The 18725-nt window shown below is 39.7% G+C and overlaps 2 protein-coding genes across 4 annotated transcripts in view; both read left to right on the top strand.

Moving 5' to 3' along the window:
* The window catches only part of SOS2 (SOS Ras/Rho guanine nucleotide exchange factor 2), a gene marked incomplete at its 3' end in the record, with an annotated part of 86955 nt that extends 81337 nt beyond the window's left edge, over positions 1-5618 (top strand). For 2 of the 3 annotated variants that reach the window (XM_080708176.1, XM_080708174.1), the window contains 4 exons: positions 1291-1556; positions 2259-2296; positions 3928-4037; positions 5097-5618. In XM_080708176.1, coding sequence (XP_080564302.1) covers positions 1291-1556; positions 2259-2296; positions 3928-4037; positions 5097-5618 — 936 coding nt within the window. The remainder of the gene's footprint in view (positions 1-1290; positions 1557-2258; positions 2297-3927; positions 4038-5096) is intronic. The other variant, XM_080708175.1, reaches the window with a different exon arrangement.
* Positions 5619-7512: 1894 nt separating this feature from the next.
* Positions 7513-15071, top strand: VCPKMT (valosin containing protein lysine methyltransferase; the record flags this gene model as incomplete). Its single annotated transcript, XM_080707143.1, has 7 exons — positions 7513-7778; positions 7875-7985; positions 8157-8229; positions 9511-9630; positions 10733-10837; positions 13758-13800; positions 14971-15071. The coding sequence occupies 7 exons, from the start codon at positions 7513-7515 to the stop codon at positions 15069-15071; spliced, it is 819 nt and encodes a 272-aa protein (XP_080563269.1).
* Positions 15072-18725: the final 3654 nt, after the last annotated feature.

Below are 18725 nucleotides of genomic sequence, written 5' to 3'. Positions count from 1 at the left end.
CGGGCCAGTCTTAATCATTCAGTTCTCCTGCCTGTCTTCTCAGTAGCTGGAATCACAAGCGTGTACTACAGCACCTGGCTCCAACTCAATTTTTCTGAATCTCAGTTCTTTGTTTTTTCATTAGATTACCACTACCAGGGTTTTAAAAATGGGACAGAAGTTAGAGTTGAAGACAATGGTAGTAATTTTCAACAGATTTTAAGATGGTACTATAAAGGTTGATCATTTAGCATAAGGTAAGGGGAAAAGAGGACCTTTGTTTTATATTATATATATATATATATATATATATATATAATTTTTTTTTTGCACAGTACTAGGGATTGAACCCAGTGATACTCTACCTCTGATCTGCATCATTAAGTCCCCTCTCCACTTTTTGTGATACTGGGGATTGAACTCAGGGACATTCTATCTCCAAACTACACCTCCAGCCCTTTTAAATTTTATTTATCCATATTCATTCTTTTTTTTTTTTTTTTTTTTTTTTTTTTTTTTTTTTGTATGTGTGGTACTGGGGATTGAACGCAGGGGCATTCTACCTCTGAGCTACATTCCAACCCCTATTTTATTTTTGTTTTGAAACAAGGTCTCTTTAGGTTGATGAAAGTCTCACTACTTGTTGAGACTGTCCCTGAACCTGCAATCCTCTTGTCTCAGCCTCCCAGGTACTGGGATTGCAGGCATGTGCCACCATGCCCAGCTTATTTTTTGTTTTGAAGAAGGGTCTTTCCAAGTTGCTGAGGCTGGCCTCCAATCTGCTATCCTCCGCTCAGCCTCCCAAGTACTAGGATTATAGCTGTGCACTCCCATGCCCAGCTATCTCTATCCCTTTTTATTTATTTTTTTATTTTGAGGAGTCTCACTATACTCCTGCCTCATCCTCCAGAGTAGCTAAGATTACAGACATGCGTTGCTACACTCAGCTTTGGGAATTTCTTTTTAATGATGCATATGGTATAATATGTTACATAAATTTGTTCCCAGTATTTTTAAAATTAACACACATGATTTGAAAAAAGTTTAGGTTCAAGTGTTTTAGGAGCAAAGAGTTTTCGCAAAAAATTTTAAGAATTTTATTTCTACAGTTTTGAAGAGATTTACTTGTATTCAAACATATCTTATAATTATTACAATTAAATCCAAAAGTTACTACTAGAATGCCACAAGCTATCCTTGCAGATTGGAATTTTATTGCACTCTTAACTGCATACCTGAAAATTACTAAAATAACGTCTTAAAACAAAATACTTGCAAGTAAATGATGTTAATTATGTTTACTTTTCCTAGCCTAGGAAATCAACTTTCTCCCTGAAGTCTCCTGGAATAAGGCCTAATACAGGCCGACATGGCTCTACCTCAGGCACTTTACGAGGTCATCCAACACCATTAGAAAGAGAACCGTATAAGATAAGCTTCAGTCGAATTGCTGAGACTGAGCTTGAATCGACAGTGTCAGCACCCACCTCTCCCAATACACCATCTACTCCACCCGTGTCTGCTTCCTCAGACCACAGTGTGTTTTTAGACGTGGATCTCAGTAGTTCCTGTGGTAAGTATTTGATGTAAACCACTAGGTAATTCCTTTTATCTTTTAATGAGGGAACTGTAGAGTCTTTGGCAACCTATATTAGTGTGAAACGAACCTCTAAATTGGAAAAGAGTGATTAACATATGTGAGGAGAGCATCATTTATGCACATTGTTTTCTAATTTATTCATTCAGTGAAGGTTTATTTTGTACTTTTTGGGCCCCACTGTCACTCAAAAGGGAGCAATAGGCAGTGAAAAGAAAACAAGCACAAAAATTTCGTGAAGGAAATTGGGAGAAACTATGATAGAGAAGGAACCATTTATGCTAAGAAATTAAAAACATTCTGGGTATAAGAAGTTCTGGGTTCATTTCTTTAAGAACAAAAATGTAAAAGATGGTGATCAGATTCTGTGCTACGTGTATTTTACATGTTACTTTATGTAAACATTAAAAAAAATAAAGCCAAGCTGGGCATGGTAGCGCACACTTATAGTACTTGGGAGGCTGAGACCAGAGGATCACAGGTTCAAGGCCAGCCTCAGCAATTTGTGAGGCCCTCTGCAAAATAGTAAGACCTTGTTTCAAAATAAAGAATAAAATATAGGTCTAGGAGTATAACTCGGGGATAGAATGCCCCTAGATTCTATCCCCAGTACCACAAAAATACATAAAGATATGCATGTTACATTTCTTTTCAAATTAAATTTTCTTGTTCCAATAGGCAGCAATAGCATCTTTGCTCCAGTGCTCTTGCCACATTCAAGTAAGTAAGACTGTAAGTTGATTCTAATGAAATGATTGTAAAAATAAACTGGTTCATTAAATTTGCATTTGAATATGTTGGTGCCTAGCAACAACTTTATATAAAGAATAAGGAAATAAAAGAAATATGTTTTTCTTTTTCTTTTTATCCCCTAAGAGTATTAGGCATTGAGCCCCAGGCCTTTTACAATTCTAGGCAAATGCTGTACAATTGAGCTGCATCTCCAGCCTGAAAGAAATGTTTATGAATAAATTGAATTAAGTTGGACGTGGTGGTACAAGCCTGTAATCCCAGTATTTGAGAGGATAGCAGGTTCAAGGCCAGCCTCAGCAACTTAGACCCTCAGAACCTAGTGAGACCCTGTTTCTAAACAAATAAAATAGGCCTAGGGTACTCCTGGATTCAATCCCAGTACTGCGGGGGGTGTAAAAAAGTGATGATTTAAAAATAAACTATTAGTGAAGTCCTTTGCAACTCAGTGAGACTCTGTTTCAAAATAAAGAGTAAAAAATAGGTCTGGGGGTGTTTCTCGGATGTAGAATGCCCCTGGGCTTCATTCCATAAATAAATAAATAAATAAATAAATAAATAAATAAATAAATACGTCAGTACCACTAAATGAATGAATGAATGAATGAATAAATTAACTAACTTACTTTAGAAAATTTAGGGTGGGTAGTCTTTGTTCTGTTACTTATTAATCTCAGTAGAACTTTTTGCAAGACTAATATGAATTTAATTTGATGTTCTTAAATTTTACATTTTGTTAGATGCCATATAAATAAAAGTATAAGCATTCCCACTTCATAGTTTTTGTTGTTGTTGTTTTTGGCTTTTTTTTTTTTTTTTTTTTTTTTTGCGGTGTTGAGGGGGAGAACTCAGGGCCATTCTACCTCCGACCTACACCCCCAGCCCTATTTTTTATTCTTTATTTGGAAACAGGGTCTTGCTGAGTTGCAGAGGGCCTCACTAAGTAGTAGCTGAGGCTGTCGGCAAACCACGATCCTCCTGTCTCAGCCTAAGATGGTCTTTCTGTGGAAGTTACCTACATATATAGAAACATGTCTTTGTTTTTATTTTGTTTGGTTTTGGATTTTAAAACAGCTTTTGGAAAAGCATAATCTCATCATAAGTCTTAATAATATGCCTTCATTTAGCTATATATAATACCTACCATGTGCCAGGTACTATGGTAGGCACTAGACATACAAAAATAAATTGTCCTAAGAAAGATTACATTTTGCTGGGCACGGTGGCACACGCTTATAAATAAATCCTAGTACTTGGGAGGCTGAGACAGGTGGATCATATGTTCGTAAAGAATAAAAAACAGGCCTGGGGATTTAGCTCGGAGGTAGAATGCCCCTGGGTTCTATCCCCAGTTCTACCAAAAAAAAAAAAAAAAAAAAAAGCTTACATTTTAATGAAGGGGGTACATAAACCAATAGTCTATGTATAACAGATAATACTGTCTGACAGTGCACATTTGAATTCAGGCAATATTACGTATCACATAGCTGATACTGGTTTATCTGCACTCTTCACTAAAATGTAGATGGCAGAAGTTGTATGAAGTTTTGTCACATAATTGCACTGTGAACTATACTTAAACTAGTCTTTTCCTCCCTCAGAGTCTTTCTTCAGTTCCTGTGGCAGTTTACATAAGCTAAGTGAAGAGCCACTGATTCCTCCTCCACTTCCTCCTCGAAAAAAGTTTGATCATGATTCTTCAAATTCAAAGGTAGTCAACAGGACCTAGGTTTACCTCAACTTATTCAAAGTTGTGAATCTTCAAAATAGTACTCATTCTTATTTGGCTATTCTTTATAGTTTTTCAACATTTAGATTATTTTATATGAAAAAATATTTTCAGTTGTTCAATACGTTTTCCAAAATAGAGGGCAGGCTGGTTCACAGATACTTAGAAGTATATTTTATTTCTGGTATAGATGGAAAGAATTTTAGTATACATAGGATTCTTCAAACTTTCCACCAGTGCTTCTCAAATTTAAAAAGGCATCACCAGAACCGGGTGTGGTGGTGCACGCTTGTAATCCCCGCGCTTGGGAGGCTGAGACAGGAGGACCGTGCAGGTTCAAAACCAGCCTTAGCTACTTAGTGAGGCTCTCAGCAACTTAGTGAGACCCTGTTTCCAAATAAAATATAAAATAGGTCTGGGAGTATAGCCCAAAGGTAGAAAGCCTCTGGGTTCCACCCCCAATACCACCAAAAATTAAATTAAATAAATAAATAAAAATGCATCACAATCACTTGGAAAGCATATTAAAATCAGATTGTTGAACTTCATCCCTAGAGTTTCTGATTCAATAGATCAGGAGCAGGAGCCCAAGAATTTTTTTCTAACAAATTCTGTACTGGTGCTAATGCTGCTCATCCCTGAATCACATTTTGAAATCTACTGCTCTCAGTAATATTGAAAGCAGAAGTAGATGCCCATTCAGTAGAAGCTGGGTATTAAGTCTTCTTGACATCATGTCCTTTCGTGTCTATAAAACCATCTATTGTTTTTACTAATTATAATTGAAATTCATAAGCTTCCAAAATGGACAAAACAAAATAACACAAAGCAAGATAACCTGAGACCATAAAGATTTCAATTTAAACATCTTACATGTATAAATATTAAAATGAGCCCTGAGTTAAAGTGGAAGTAATTTACTCATAAATATTAATGAAACTAAATTAACTTATTTTGAACCTCTGTAGTTAACTTGACCTGGAAGAATTCTTTGGCTTTTTAGAATTGTTTTACAGACTTTTTATAAGAATAGAGATATAGTTTAATCACTTTTTTTTTAAGGGAAGTGATGAAGACCCTCCAGCTATTCCACCAAGACAGCCTCCTCCTCCAAAGGTAAAGCCCAGAGTTCCTGTTCCTACTGGTGCATTTGACGGGCCTCTGAATAGTCCACCTCCACCACCGCCAAGAGATCCTCTTCCTGATACCCCGCCACCAGTTCCCCTTCGGCCTCCAGAACACTTTATAAACTGTCCATTTAATCTTCAACCACCTCCCCTGGGACACCTTCACAGAGATCCAGACTGGTTCAGAGACATTAATACGTGTCCAAATTCACCAAGCACTCCTCCTAGCACACCCTCTCCAAGGGTACCACGCCGTTGCTATGTTCTCAGTTCTAGTCACAACAATCTGGCTCATCCTCCAGCTCCCCCTGTTCCACCAAGGCAGAATTCAAGCCCTCACTTACCAAAACTGCCACCAAAGACTTATAAACGGGAGCTTTCGCACCCCCCATTGTACAGACTGCCTTTGCTAGAAAATGCAGAAACTCCTCAATGACCTTAGCCATATGTAGTCATTGACACTGGAATAGTATTTGTAAAGGTTTTTTTTTAATTTATTCAAAAAAGGCATAGTATTTTAGTACTTTTTACAAATAATGCTCTTACAAAGATGCTACTGATCAAATAAGCTTTTAAGAATTGGAAAAATAAAAATGCAACAGTCCTTCACCATTATCCTCAGGTGATCAGTAGCATTGCCTTGTCTTGGATCCTCAGTGCTGCCAAAAGGCCAGTATAATGAATTTGTATTTGCACTGTAGACTCTGCTAAAATATGGTTTAAAATGACTGATTGCACTGAAAGGGGATAGTGCTTTGTGGAATTTTTCAAATTTGAGTAATAGATGCCTTTTTAAGGCAATGAATTTACACATATTTAGAGGGTGTATGGTGTTACTGATTTTTAAACCTCTTTGACCATCTTCTAGTTTTTACTTCTAGTTTTTAGGAGAATTGTGAATAACACCCACTGTTCTTAAACTCTTTATTGCCATGTCTTAAATGCCAGTATTTGCTGCTGAAGACAAAAATGAAAAGTAGAATGAAGCAATAGAATGCACTGTGTTTATTATTTTGTCAAAATGTAAACAAAGACTACATATCCCAATTATAGAGGAAAAAAGGGCATGTTTCTCATTCAGATGTGCCTTTTGTTTTTTGCAGAGTATGGTGTCTTTAGCTAATAAGTTGCCTATTGTTTTTGGAAAACAAAGTTAATATGCCATGTATGTACAGTTTTGTTTATATTGTATATTTAAAGATAATGCTAATAACCTATATAAATTTAAGTGACTTGAGGCCTATAATACAGTCTGCTACTTAACTAATTCATCTGTTCAAAGGAAAAGTTTCTTATGGCATAGGAACCAACTGCCTTGCCTTCAAAACTTAGTAACTTTCTCTATAAATCTCGTGTTAACTGAAATTTTTTAAAAATATTTTTTTTAGATTGGTCATGTTTAAACCAGCAAATACTTAAAGCTTTATTAAACTTTTTAATCAGAGACGTGAATAAAACTTTTATTTGCCATTTGGACGCCTTGTTTCAAAGTGGAAAGTATGTTATGCCAATAGTGCTGTAGCAGCAGTTGTAAAGTAGCCAAAAGCCACGTTGTTTATTTACTGGTCTGTGGCCTTTTACTGTGCTTTGTATCAGAGTTCTTAACCAGATTAATAAATCACCTCAGTCTTAATTTGTAAAAGACTTAAAAATGTGTTTTCATTGTAAAGAACTATACACACACACAGACACAATTATTTCAGCATTTTGTGCCACATACTCTCAAAGAATTAATTGATGTAAATGTTAGAGGATAATTATGTCCTCTGACAAACACAAGCGGCAAGTTTCCAGCCAACAGTTTTAGGCATTCATATGAAAAACAAGGAGCACACTAGGAAACTTTTTGAGTAATTTCAGCTGTCCTTGGTAGGATCTGGGAAGCGGCGCCGATTTAAGGTCAGTAACTACTCAGGGAGTCAGTCTCCAACCACCCTGGGGTTTGTTGTTTGTTTGTTATAAGAGATTACAGTATTTGTTTTGTTCGGGAAGGTTGATTTAAACTACCCAACCACTACGCTAGAGTTGCAGTTTGGTGCCTGAGAAGCCGCCGGCCCAGCGCACGCCCACGCACGCCCCGGCCACGCCCACGCCCGCCTCAGGCCACGCCCTCTCTGGCCACGCCCTCTCTGGCCACGCCCTCTCTGGCCACGCCCTCTCTGGCCACGCCCTCTCTGGCCACGCCCTCTCTGGCCACGCCCTCTCTGGCCACGCCCACGCCCGGCGCCTTTCGGTCTTTGTCCACCGGCGCATGCGCCGCGGCGTCAGCGCCCGCCGGGAGACAAGGCTGTGACGTCACTGCGAGCGCCGCCATCGGTGGCGGGGAAGAGATGGCGGCTCCGCTGGAGACCTCGGTGGAGGATCCGCTGCGGAGCTTCGTGCGAGTTTTGGAGAAGCGGGATGGGACAGTGCTGCGACTGCAGCAATATGGCTCCGGCGGCGTGGGCTGCGTGGTGTGGGACGCTGCGATTGTGCTTTCTAAGTACCTGGAGACGCCCGGGTTTTCTGGCGAGGGCGTCCACGCGCTGAGCCGGCGGTCGGTGCTGGAGCTGGGTGCCGGTACCGGAGCCGTGGGGCTCATGGCCGCCACCCTCGGGTAAGGACTAGCGGGAGGGAGCACCGCCTCGCTCGGGAAGCGCCGCTTACCTGCTTCCCACCCTTTGCCTTCGCCTCAGTCGGCGTTATTTTATAGGGCAGATGTTGTAGTCACCGATCTTGAGGAACTGCAAGACTTGCTGAAGATGAATATTAATATGAACAAGCATCTTGTCACTGGTTCTGTTCAGCCCAAGGTACTGAAATGGTTTGTATGGCCTTTCAGCTTGTTTTAAGATAACAATTTGTAGTTTGCTTTAAATTGCATTTCACTAAAAGCATGGTAATGCGAAGTGGACGTTCTGGCTTTTGTTTCTGAAGCAAGAGTATTTTAAATTATTAAAGCAACAGTTAAAAATATTTGTTTGACATTTTCAAGGGGGGAAGAAATAGAAGATTTTCCTTCTGCACCAGACTACATACTGATGGCTGACTGCGTATACTATGAAGAGGTAAGTGTTCAGTGAGTGAAATCTCGAACAGATAGATGAGCCTCACTTCGTGTATTTTTTGGGAGGGGCGGGTCTGGGGATGGGGCATTCTACCTCCGAGCTACACCTCCTGCCCTATTTTTTATTCTTTATTTCGAAACCGGGTCTCACCGAATTGCAGAGGGCCTCACTAAGTAGCTGAGGCTGCCAGCGAACCGCGATCCTCCGATCTCAGCCTCCGGAATGCTGGGAATACAAGCGCGCGCCGGCCTCATTTCGTGTATTTTAAAGCACACATTTCTTCACATTTTAGCATATCTGAATTCATGATATTTATGTTATAGTTGATGAGGCAGTAAAGAGAAGACAAAAGTTGTCAGGTTACATACACTCAGGATTAGCATATAGACTGTGAAACATGTTGAAAAAATTGTTATATATGTGAATGTTTTACTAGAGACTTCTGTAAAACTTTAAAAGGACTTCTGGATATGTTACAAAAACTAAAGTCACTTTTGTGTGATGCTGGGGATCCAATCCAGGACCTCACTCATACCAGGCAAGTGCTCTATTGCTGCGCTCCATTCCAAGCTCCGAGATCACCTGTAGCTGTTCCCATTGAACTTGTTAACTATGATACTGAGAATTAATTTGCATTGTAAAGAATACATTGTTTGTGGTGGATTTTACTAGACTCCTGGAATGATTTTTCTATTTTCAAAATGATAATATTGAGCAAACTAATACTCAAATTAGGGTAAGGTTTACTTTTGTAGGATAAACTGTTAATTGTATAAACCTTACATTAAATTAGAGTGTATGAAGTTAAACTTATAAAAGTGAAATCAGTTCTGTTTGTTTTCCCATAAGAACTCCAAAATGCAGTCACTTGAATTCTTACTCTGGAAATGGAAATCAGTATAGTAGTTAATTAGTTAAGACAGTTGTGCCAGTTATTAGTTATAAAACCTGACGTGTTTTTGATTGGTCGAAAGATGAGTAAATTGTAATGGGTTTAATTCCTCCACCTTCTCCTTTGTAATAGAAAAGGTTTTTTTCTTTGTTTGTGTTTTGGTGGTACTGGGGTTCCTGGAAACCCTTCTACCTCTGAGCTATACTCCTAGACCTATTTTTATACATTTTTATTTGGAAACAGGGTCTCTTAAGCCAGCATGGCTGGCTTCTAACCTGCGGGATCCTCCTGTCTCCGCCTCCCAAGTGCGGGGATTACAAGTGTGCGCCGCCACACCCGGCGAAAAGTTTTGAAATAATAAAAAATATCTTTTTTTTTTTTTTAAATAGTCTTTGGAGCCATTGTTGAAAACTCTAAAAGATCTCAGTGGATCTGAAACTTGTATTATATGTTGCTATGAACAACGTACAATGGGAAAAAATCCAGAAATTGAGAAAAAATATTTTGAGGTAAGTTCTCTATTAGGTCCATCTTTGTAGTGATTATTCTTCAGGAAGGCTATGTGTGATTATTCTTGTATTTTGTGGTACCTGGGGGCAGGGGTGCATTCTGTTGGTATGAACCCTAGAAGAGTATCCTTCACAACCTACCATCTACAAAGCCCTTTTTAAATATTTTCTGATCCTTTATTTCAGTTTCTTTTCTAATTAGTTGACATTCTACCACTTTTCTGAGGAAGTTTCTAATATTTATTATTGTGTGTGTGTTACTTAGGATGGAACCCAGGGGCCTTATAACTCTGGGCTACACCCCCAGACCTATTTTATATTTTGTTTGGAAACAGGGTCTCACTAAGTTTCAGAGAGCCTCACTAAGTAGCTGAGGCTCACTGCGAACCTGCTATCCTCCTGTCTCAGCCTCCCAAGTACTGGAATTACAAGTATGTGCCACCATGCCCAGTTAATACTTCTTAATTAAACATGATGTTGGCTTTGGAGGACATGACAGTGATGTATATATCATTTTTGGAGAATATATAGCTGGGCGTGGTGGTACATGCCTATAATTTCAGCATTCTGGAGGCTGAGAGACCGGAGGGTCACAATTTACACACAGCCTCAGCTACTTACTGAGGACCTCTTCAACTTAGTGAGACCTTGTTTCAAAATAAAGAATAAAAAATAGGGCAGGGGGTGTAGCTCGGAGGTAGAATGCCCCTGGGTCCCATCCCCAGATCCGCCAAAAAAAAAAAAAAAAAAAAAAAAAAAAAAAATATATATATATATATATATATATATATATATATATATATATATGATAGAAATGTGGAAGTAATCAATTTTCTTGGAGTAATCCATTTTTTTGTTTTTCTCTACCTTTTTTTTTTTTTTTTAATCAATACTGGGGATGGAACCCAGGGACATTCTATTCGTGCTTATACCCAAGTAACTACTACCCAACATAAAGACATAGAACATCCTCAAGACCTTAGAAGGCTTTGACATTGCCATTTCCAGTCAGAACTCTTACCAAGGATCCACTATTCTACGTTCTATCACCACAGGTTAGTTGTATTACTGAGTTTAAAGTATATCTCTTTTAAATTTATAGCTCCTTCAGCTAGACTTTGATTTTGAAGAAATTCCTTTGGAAAAACATGATGAAGAGTATCGAAGTGAAGATATTCATATTATATACATCAGAAAGAAAAAATCAGTAAGTACATTACCAGTTTTTCATCTTTTAAAGAGATTTCGTCAAACCAGACATGTTGGCGCATGCTTGTAATTCCAGTACTTCACAGGCTAAGACAGGAGGATCGCAGGTTTGCAGCCAGCCTCTACTTAGTGAGGCCCTCCACAATTTAGTGAGAACCTGTTTTAAAATAAAGAATAAAAATAGGGCTGGGGATGTAGCTTGGAGGAAGAATAACCCTGGGTCCCTGGGTTCAATACCAAATACCACCAAAAAAAGAGTTTTGAGGCATATAGGTTTTGTGTTCCTGAAAATAAAAATAGAGACACTTTTTTATTTTTTCAAAGAGCCATTTCTTTTAGTTGATGTAATCTACATACCATAAAATTGACCCTTTAATAGTACAATTCAAGCCGGGTGTGGTGGTGCATGCTTGTAATCCCGGTACTTGGGAGGCTGAGACAGGAAGATTGTGCAGATTCAAAGCCAGTCTCGCTACTTAGTGAGGCTCTCAGCAGTTAGTGAATAAAATATAAAACAGGTCTGAGAGTGTAACCCAGAGGTAGAAGGCCCCCGGGTTCCATCACCAGTCCCACACCAAAAAAAAGTACAATTCAGTATTTTAATTACTTTCACAGAGTTACACAAATTGTCACCACTCTGTCATTTTAAATGTCTTTTCAACCCAGAATGAAGCCCATTCCCATTATTAGTAACTCCGTCACTCCTTATTCCCCTAACCCCTGGCAGTTACTAATTTGTTTCTATGCATTTGACTATTCTGCACATGTCATATAAATGGCCTCTAGTGTCCAGCTTCTTTCCCTCAGCACAGTGTTCTCAGGGTTCACCCATGTTGCAGCTTGCTTTACCCTCTATCTGGATAATAATACATATCTATCCATCAGTTAATGACATTTCACATGTTCAATTTTTGGCCATAATGAGCATTGCTGCTGTGAGCATTCATGTAGAAGTTTCTGTGAGAACATATGAGCACATTTTTTTGTTTTGGGTTTTTTTGGTGGTACAGGGGATTGAACTCAGGGGTGTTCTACCTCTGAGATACATGCCCAGTCCAATTTTATTTTGAAACAGGATCTTGCTAAGTTGTTGAGGCTGGTCTTGAACCTGTGATCCTCCTGGCTCAGCCTCCCAAGTACTGGGATTACAGGTGTGCGCCACCACAGCCAGCTGAACCTGTCTTTTCAAAAAGGGAGTATGTACCTGAGTGGTATTGTTAGGCTATATGGGAACTCTGTTTAACTTTAAAGAATTGTCAAACTGTGTTCCATCCACCAGTAGTTTACAAAGGTTTCAGTTTCTGTACATCCTCAACAGCACTCACTATTTTCTATCATTTTGACTATTGCCATCTTAGAGGTGTGAAGTAGGATCTCATTGTAGTTTTAATTTTCATTTCTCTAATAACTGAGAATGTGGAATGTCATTTCATGTCTCTAGAAGAATAATTTGTCCACTTTCCAAATGAGTCATGTGTCTTTTTATTGTTGAATTGTAGAATTTCTTTACATGTTCTTTATATGATACACCAGATGTGGAATTTACAAATAATTTCTCCCATTTTGCATGTTGTCTTCTTTAAGCAGTGTACCTTTTTTTTTTTTTTTGTGTGTGTGTGTGTGTGTGTGTGTGTGTGTGTGTGTTACTGGGAATGGAACCCAGGGGCATTCTACCTCTGAGCTATACCCCCAGCCCTATTTTTTATTCTTTATTTTGAAACAAGGTCTCACTGAGTTGCAAAGGGCCTCACTAAGTAACTGAGGCTGTCCTGTAACCGCGATCCTCCTGTCTCAGCCTCCCAAGTGCTGGGGTTACAAGCCTGCGCCACCACACTTGGCTTGCACTAAGGTTTTTCATTTTTACAATGTCCAGTGCATCTGCTTTTCCTTTGGTTGTGGTTTTGCCAGGTGTTGGCATCTCTAACCATTACACAAGGTTATTCCTTTGACTTGCACTTAGCTACAACTGGGGATAGCACCTAGTATTAAGTGCCCAGTAAATACTTAGTTGATGTTGACAAATTAGTCTTTTAAGTTTCCATTTTTTTTCTTATAGAAATTGCCATCGTGAAACATTAGCCATCTTACCCAATCCTCTAACAGCCTGGGTAAGCTAAAGACGTGAATGGAGCATGTGAATACAGCATGGGAAGAAAAAAAAAAATCTGTGTTTACACATTTTTCCAGCATGTTCTCACAGCTTTGATAAATGGATGACAACCACCATGGACTGCTTGCAGAATGACTGCCTGTCTGCCAGTGGGCCTGAAGTCCAACTTAGGCTTACTTAGCCCGAAGTTCTAAGTAAAAGAAACATAAGATAAGATTAAAAAAAGAAAAGAAACATTGGGAATCAGTCACTCAAATAAAAATTGGAGTTGAGGTTAGCCTAAAGTCTGCCAAAAATAGTGAGACAGCATGTTTGATTTGACATATTTTCAGACCAGGGATAAATTGTTTCTAAAGAGACAGCTCTGTTTAATGTTTTAAATTTAAACCAATAAACTTGTTTGTCAAGATAAATTTAAGGGAGAGATTTTATTTTTACATAATTATGCCTTAGTTCTATCTTCTTTTCATATTATATTTTAATATGTAAATATTCTTTTTCTCCACCATAGGTGTATAAGTGACTTAAATAGTAAATGATATTATAGTGAGTTACTAAGAAGACAAATTGAGACTGGGGGATCAAAAGGTTTCTATGAAATTTTTTATTTGGGGGTGGAGAATACAAAGTTGAAAGTGCTCAGACTTGAGCACTTGTGTGGTTCCTCCAGTTTTCCTTAAAAACTTTGAATTGTTAACCTGCTTATATGACACCCTGAAAGGTCATCACAACTGGAAATGTTCTGTGCACCGTTGTCAAATGGTTTATGCTGTCCTCTCGGTTTCGTGTTAATCATCTGCACACCTAGGCTAATTTGTCGAGGACTCTCATCACACCAGTTCCAAAGGATGGTAACCAGCTGGGATTCTGGTATTTACTGGTGTTGGTGCTAGATGGCACATTTTATGTATTAAAATAAACATTGTTTTTGAGACACCCTGTGACTTTGTGACTGTTTCAGAAATAGCTTTGAATAAATGACCATCTAAAGCAGGTGACTGCTTTCCAGAAAACAAAGGCAGCCCTGTTTAGAGTCTTGAAGAGCAAAGTCAAGAAACAGTTTTCCTTTCAGGCTCACTTTGGCCTTTGTTTTTGTTTTGTTGTTATTTGTTTTGTTTTGAGTACCAGGAATTGGACCTAGGGGCATTCTACCTTTAAGCTATACCCCCAGCCTTTTTGGGGTTTTTTGTTTTTTATTTTTTAGTTTTGAAACAGAATTTCTCTATGTTACTGAGAGTCTCCCTTTCAGGCACACCTTTCAGTCTTGGCTTTGGTTTTGGTTTTGGTACCACTGATTGGACCCAGGGACATTTTACCTCCAAGCTTTACCCCCAGCCTTTTGGTATTTTGTTTGTTTGTTTCGGTTTTTTGTTGTTGTTGTTGTTGTTGTTGTTGTTGGTGGTGGTGGTGGTGGTGGTGGTGGTGGTGGTGGTGGGTTTTTTTGAAACGGTCTCAATATGTTGTTGAGAGTCAGTCCCTAAGTTGCTGAGGTGACTTCAGACTGATCCTCCTGTCTCAGCTCCAGAGTACTGGGAATAGCTGTGTGCCAACACCCCCACTTGTTTGCTTTGTTCTCTTTCAAAATACTTTGTTCATGTTGCCCTTCATATTCATTAAGCAGTTAATGTAACCTAAATGGATGATGCTTTGGCAGTTATGGATAGCACTAGATACTAGTGAGGTTTACTACATGAAAGCCCAGTTCCTTTTGCCAGGGACAGATGTGACTTAATAGTCCAAAATTTTGATGGTGTTGGGGTGGGGGGGGGGCGCCAGCCTCTGTGCATCTTTGCTGAAATCATGCCCTTCCTTCTCCCCTTGCCTTGCTAGTCCTACTCCTATCACCTCCTTAGTCCTTTGGGCTTGCCTCTCTAGCGAAGGGAACAGTGTGTCTGCATTCAGAAACCACAAAAGGGAACCTGAGGAAATAACATTCAAGATGATTGTGAGAAGGGGAGACTAGCATTTCTGCCTCTGGTGGGATCTGGGTTTATTCAGCAGACTAATCTGTTCTATTCCAGAGCATGGAGACAGAATTGAGGGAGGGCGGTATGGGCACTGTGAGGTGGAGGGGAACATGGACCCTGCCAGCCTGAGAATTGGTACAGGAGTTGGAGTTTAGGAGGCTTGCAGCAGCACAAAGGTGAAGAGGCAGGTGCCAACAGATGAATGCGGTGTGCTGCCTCTAGGTGGGCACCAGCGGGAATAGAGCTTTCCTACGTCAAGGCACTGCCGGGACCTGGAGAGAGTGCTCCAGAATGAGCAGGGTCCTCTGAGCAAGCGGAGGGTGACTGCACAGTAGAACCTACAAACCACTCGATGCGGTAGGAGACCATTTGAGAAGGTTGCAACCCCACGGTGAGGCTGCCTTTCAAAAGCCAGGTTGTATGTGATCACCTGGGAAATTGAAAACAAGCAGAATCATCCTCAAGCCCATCAGCAGGGGTGGTGGTGTTACTAACGGACTCCAGATGGTTTTAATGTTTAGGTAGAAACCACTGCAATAATGAAACCTCTCGGCATCTACTTCCTATGGGGAACCAAGCAGAGAGAAATGGAAGGTAAAGTATATAAAAGGAATTCATCTGTGACTAGAGTGGGATGTCCTGCATAAGGAGGAAAAATGATATGGAATCTACTATGAAATAGGTTTTAAAGTAAATAGGACTGAGTTTTAGAAACTGAAATTGACTATTAAAATACCTGAAAAATTAGAGAATCTGGCTAAGAAGTGCCCTCAAGTGCTCTCTTTCTCTCCACCCTCAGCCTTTTCTATTTTTATTTTGAGACAGGATCTCACTTGGTTGCCGCAGGTCTCACTAAGTTGCAGTTCATAAACAAGGACCTATAAATCATGAGTTTGGCAAATTTGGGAATGATGTTAGATAAGTTTTTATTTGGAAAAGTAATAATCCAGAATGTTAATGACATTTTTATATCACATTCCCTAATTTTTAAATAATTTTTCTTGTTAAATAATGTTACTCATGGTATTAATTTAGCTTTTAGATATCTAAATTTAGTCAGAAAAATGACTTGTTCTTACAAACCACCTGTAGATGGCATTAGTCGACCTTGTCTTTGGTTTATAGCAAGGAAGTTGTAAAAATAGAATATTTTGAGTTGTAATCACACAGATTTTAAAGGTGAACTAAATTTTTTTTAAATTAGCTTACATGTTATGAGTTCATGACATAAGTAAAACAATTATTTTCTTACAAAATTGCATTTAGTTTATGTCTGTTTCATTCTGATATTCCTTTTGGATATCATTCATAAAGCTACATATGTTACCTTTTTTTTTTTTTCTGGTGGTACCAGGGGTGGAACCCAGGGGCATTTTCTACCTCCGGGCTATACTCCCAGACCTATTTTATACTTTCTTTGAAAACAGGGTCTCACTGAGTTGCTGAGAGCCTCACTTAAGTAGCTGAGGCTGGGTTTGAACCTGTGCGATCCTCCTGTCTCAGCCTCCCAAGTGCAGGGATTACAAGCGTGGCTACCATGCCCGGCTTAGATATGTTACCATTTATAAAACATTTTATCTACTACTATCTTCTATAAGAGGGAGACCGACATTTAAGAGGCTAAATTAGTTTATGTGAAGTTCTGAAAATTAACCTTGAAAGTACTTATTACATAATGCATGATTTTATATGTAAGGTATTTGAGACTTCTGATTAAGTTTAGTTTTAATTAGTTTTTCAAATCAGCACTCCTTCCTCATTAGAGCAGTAGCTTTTACATCAAAAGACTGAAGCTGCCTGGCTATTCTCTAGTCCTGTAATTGTACTTAGGTCAGCTATTTAACTTTTGGGGCTTTTTCCTCAAGAAACATTGGGATTTGAAAGAGTTTTGATTTGTTGATAAGAAACAGTCTAAAAATAGGCTATTCAGTTTTCATACCATAGAGACATAATGAAACTACAAAAAAGCAAATTGGCAGCCAAGTCTTACTGAAAATTCAGTAATGAAAAACTATCAAGCCTTTTTTTTTTTTTTTTTTTTGGTGGTACTGGGGTTCCTGGAAGCCCTTCTACCTCCAGGCTACACTCCCAGACCTATTTTTACATTTTTATTTGGAAACAGGGTCTCCTAAGCCAGCGCGCACAGCTGGCTTTGAACCTGCGTGATCCTCCTGTCTCTGCCTCCCAAGCACAGGGATTACAAGCGTGTGCCACCACGCCTGGCTATCAAGCCTTTTTATTTTATTTTATTTTATTTTTGTGGTGGTACTGGGGGTGGAACCCAGAGGCTTTCTACCCCCGGGCTATACTCCCAGACCTTTTTTATATTTTATTTGGAAACAGGGTCTCACTAAGTTGCTGAGAGCCTCACTAAGTAGCTGAGGCTGGCTTTGAACCCGTGCGATCCTCCTGTCTCAGCCTCCCAAGCACGGGGATTACAAGTGTGCACCACCATGCCCGGCTCAAGCCATTTTTAATAGTTGGGCATTAAGGTCACTTAAGACACTGTCTTAAGTTCCCCTGTGTTGACGTGAGTAGCCAGCAGTCCCCATCAATGGTGAAATACATTCTAAGTAATTTACTATTAATAATGATATATCACTGTTTACAAATAATAGACTAAAAGTCGGCTAGAGCAAGTTATCTGCATGATGTTTTTCTCATGTACATTCTGAAAACAGACCCCGAGCCCCTGAGACAGATCATCTGGGTTGAGTCCCAGTTCTGTCTTACCAGTGTTACCTGGAAGACGTTAAACTCTGTGCCTCATGTGTAAGTTGAGGATCGTAATAGCATCTACCACAGAGGGTGCTGTGGGGATTCGCTTAATATGTGCTGTGCACTGAGGTACTTGGTGCATAGTAAGTGTTCCAGAAATGTGGGGACTTGGAAAAGGTACCTAGTGCTGGTCGATTTGATCTGGGTTTTTTGTTTGTTCGTTCGTTTGTTTGCGGGTCTGGAGATGGGACCCAGGGGCATTCTACTTCCAAGCTACACTCCCAGCCCTATTTTTTATTTATTTTGAAACAGGGTCTCACCGAGTTGCAAAGGGCCTCACTAAGTAGCTGAGGCTGTCCACGAACCGCAATCCTCCGGTCTCAGCCTCCCAAATGCTGGGATTACAAGCGTGCGCCACCAGGCCCCGCAGGATTTGATCTGTTGCAGGGTGGAGTGGGGGCATCTTCTGAGCCCAGGATGCTTGGAAACATTCCTCCCCTGCCGTGGTGGAATGGCAGCCGGGATGGGAGAAGGTTGAGAACGCTGTTTCACAGTCTGTTGACTGAACAACTACAGTTTTAGAAGAGGAAAATATCACTGCTTGCTATTCATTTTTGGCTCTTTTAAAGCAAGTGCCATGAGCATCCAAAGGCTGAGAGGGATGTAAGAAATGCTGGTGTCCCAAGTAGCAGCCTGCCTTTGCTGGCTAGAGCTTCAAGATGAATGTTTCTTTGCCCTCAGCCCTTAGCCCACTCCTCCTCCTCCTCCTCTGGTGCCGCCATTACTTCCTTTTCCTCGGCATCTGTGTGATATTTCCACGCAGGAAATTGGCTAAGCTTAAGGAAAGCAGAGCCCCGAGGGGAAGTGTTGTCTCTGGCCAGAGTACTCCCCTCTTAGATATTCTTTCATAACTATTATTCTTTTGGTAATGATTCTTTTAACTTTCCACACGAATTGCTCCGGTGATGTAAGATCAGGACTGTGAGAGAAACTGAGTCCGTGGAAAATAAATTTTCTAGTAATTTGTCTAAGCCTCTAAATGCCCTCGGCTTTGCTCAAAATGGTAATAAAATCTAGTCAGAATTCAGATG

The sequence above is a fragment of the Muscardinus avellanarius genome (genome assembly GCF_963383645.1).
Source record: "Muscardinus avellanarius genome assembly, chromosome: 12".
Lineage (NCBI taxonomy): Eukaryota > Metazoa > Chordata > Mammalia > Rodentia > Gliridae > Muscardinus > Muscardinus avellanarius.
This window is presented reverse-complemented; position numbering and strand designations above follow the sequence as displayed.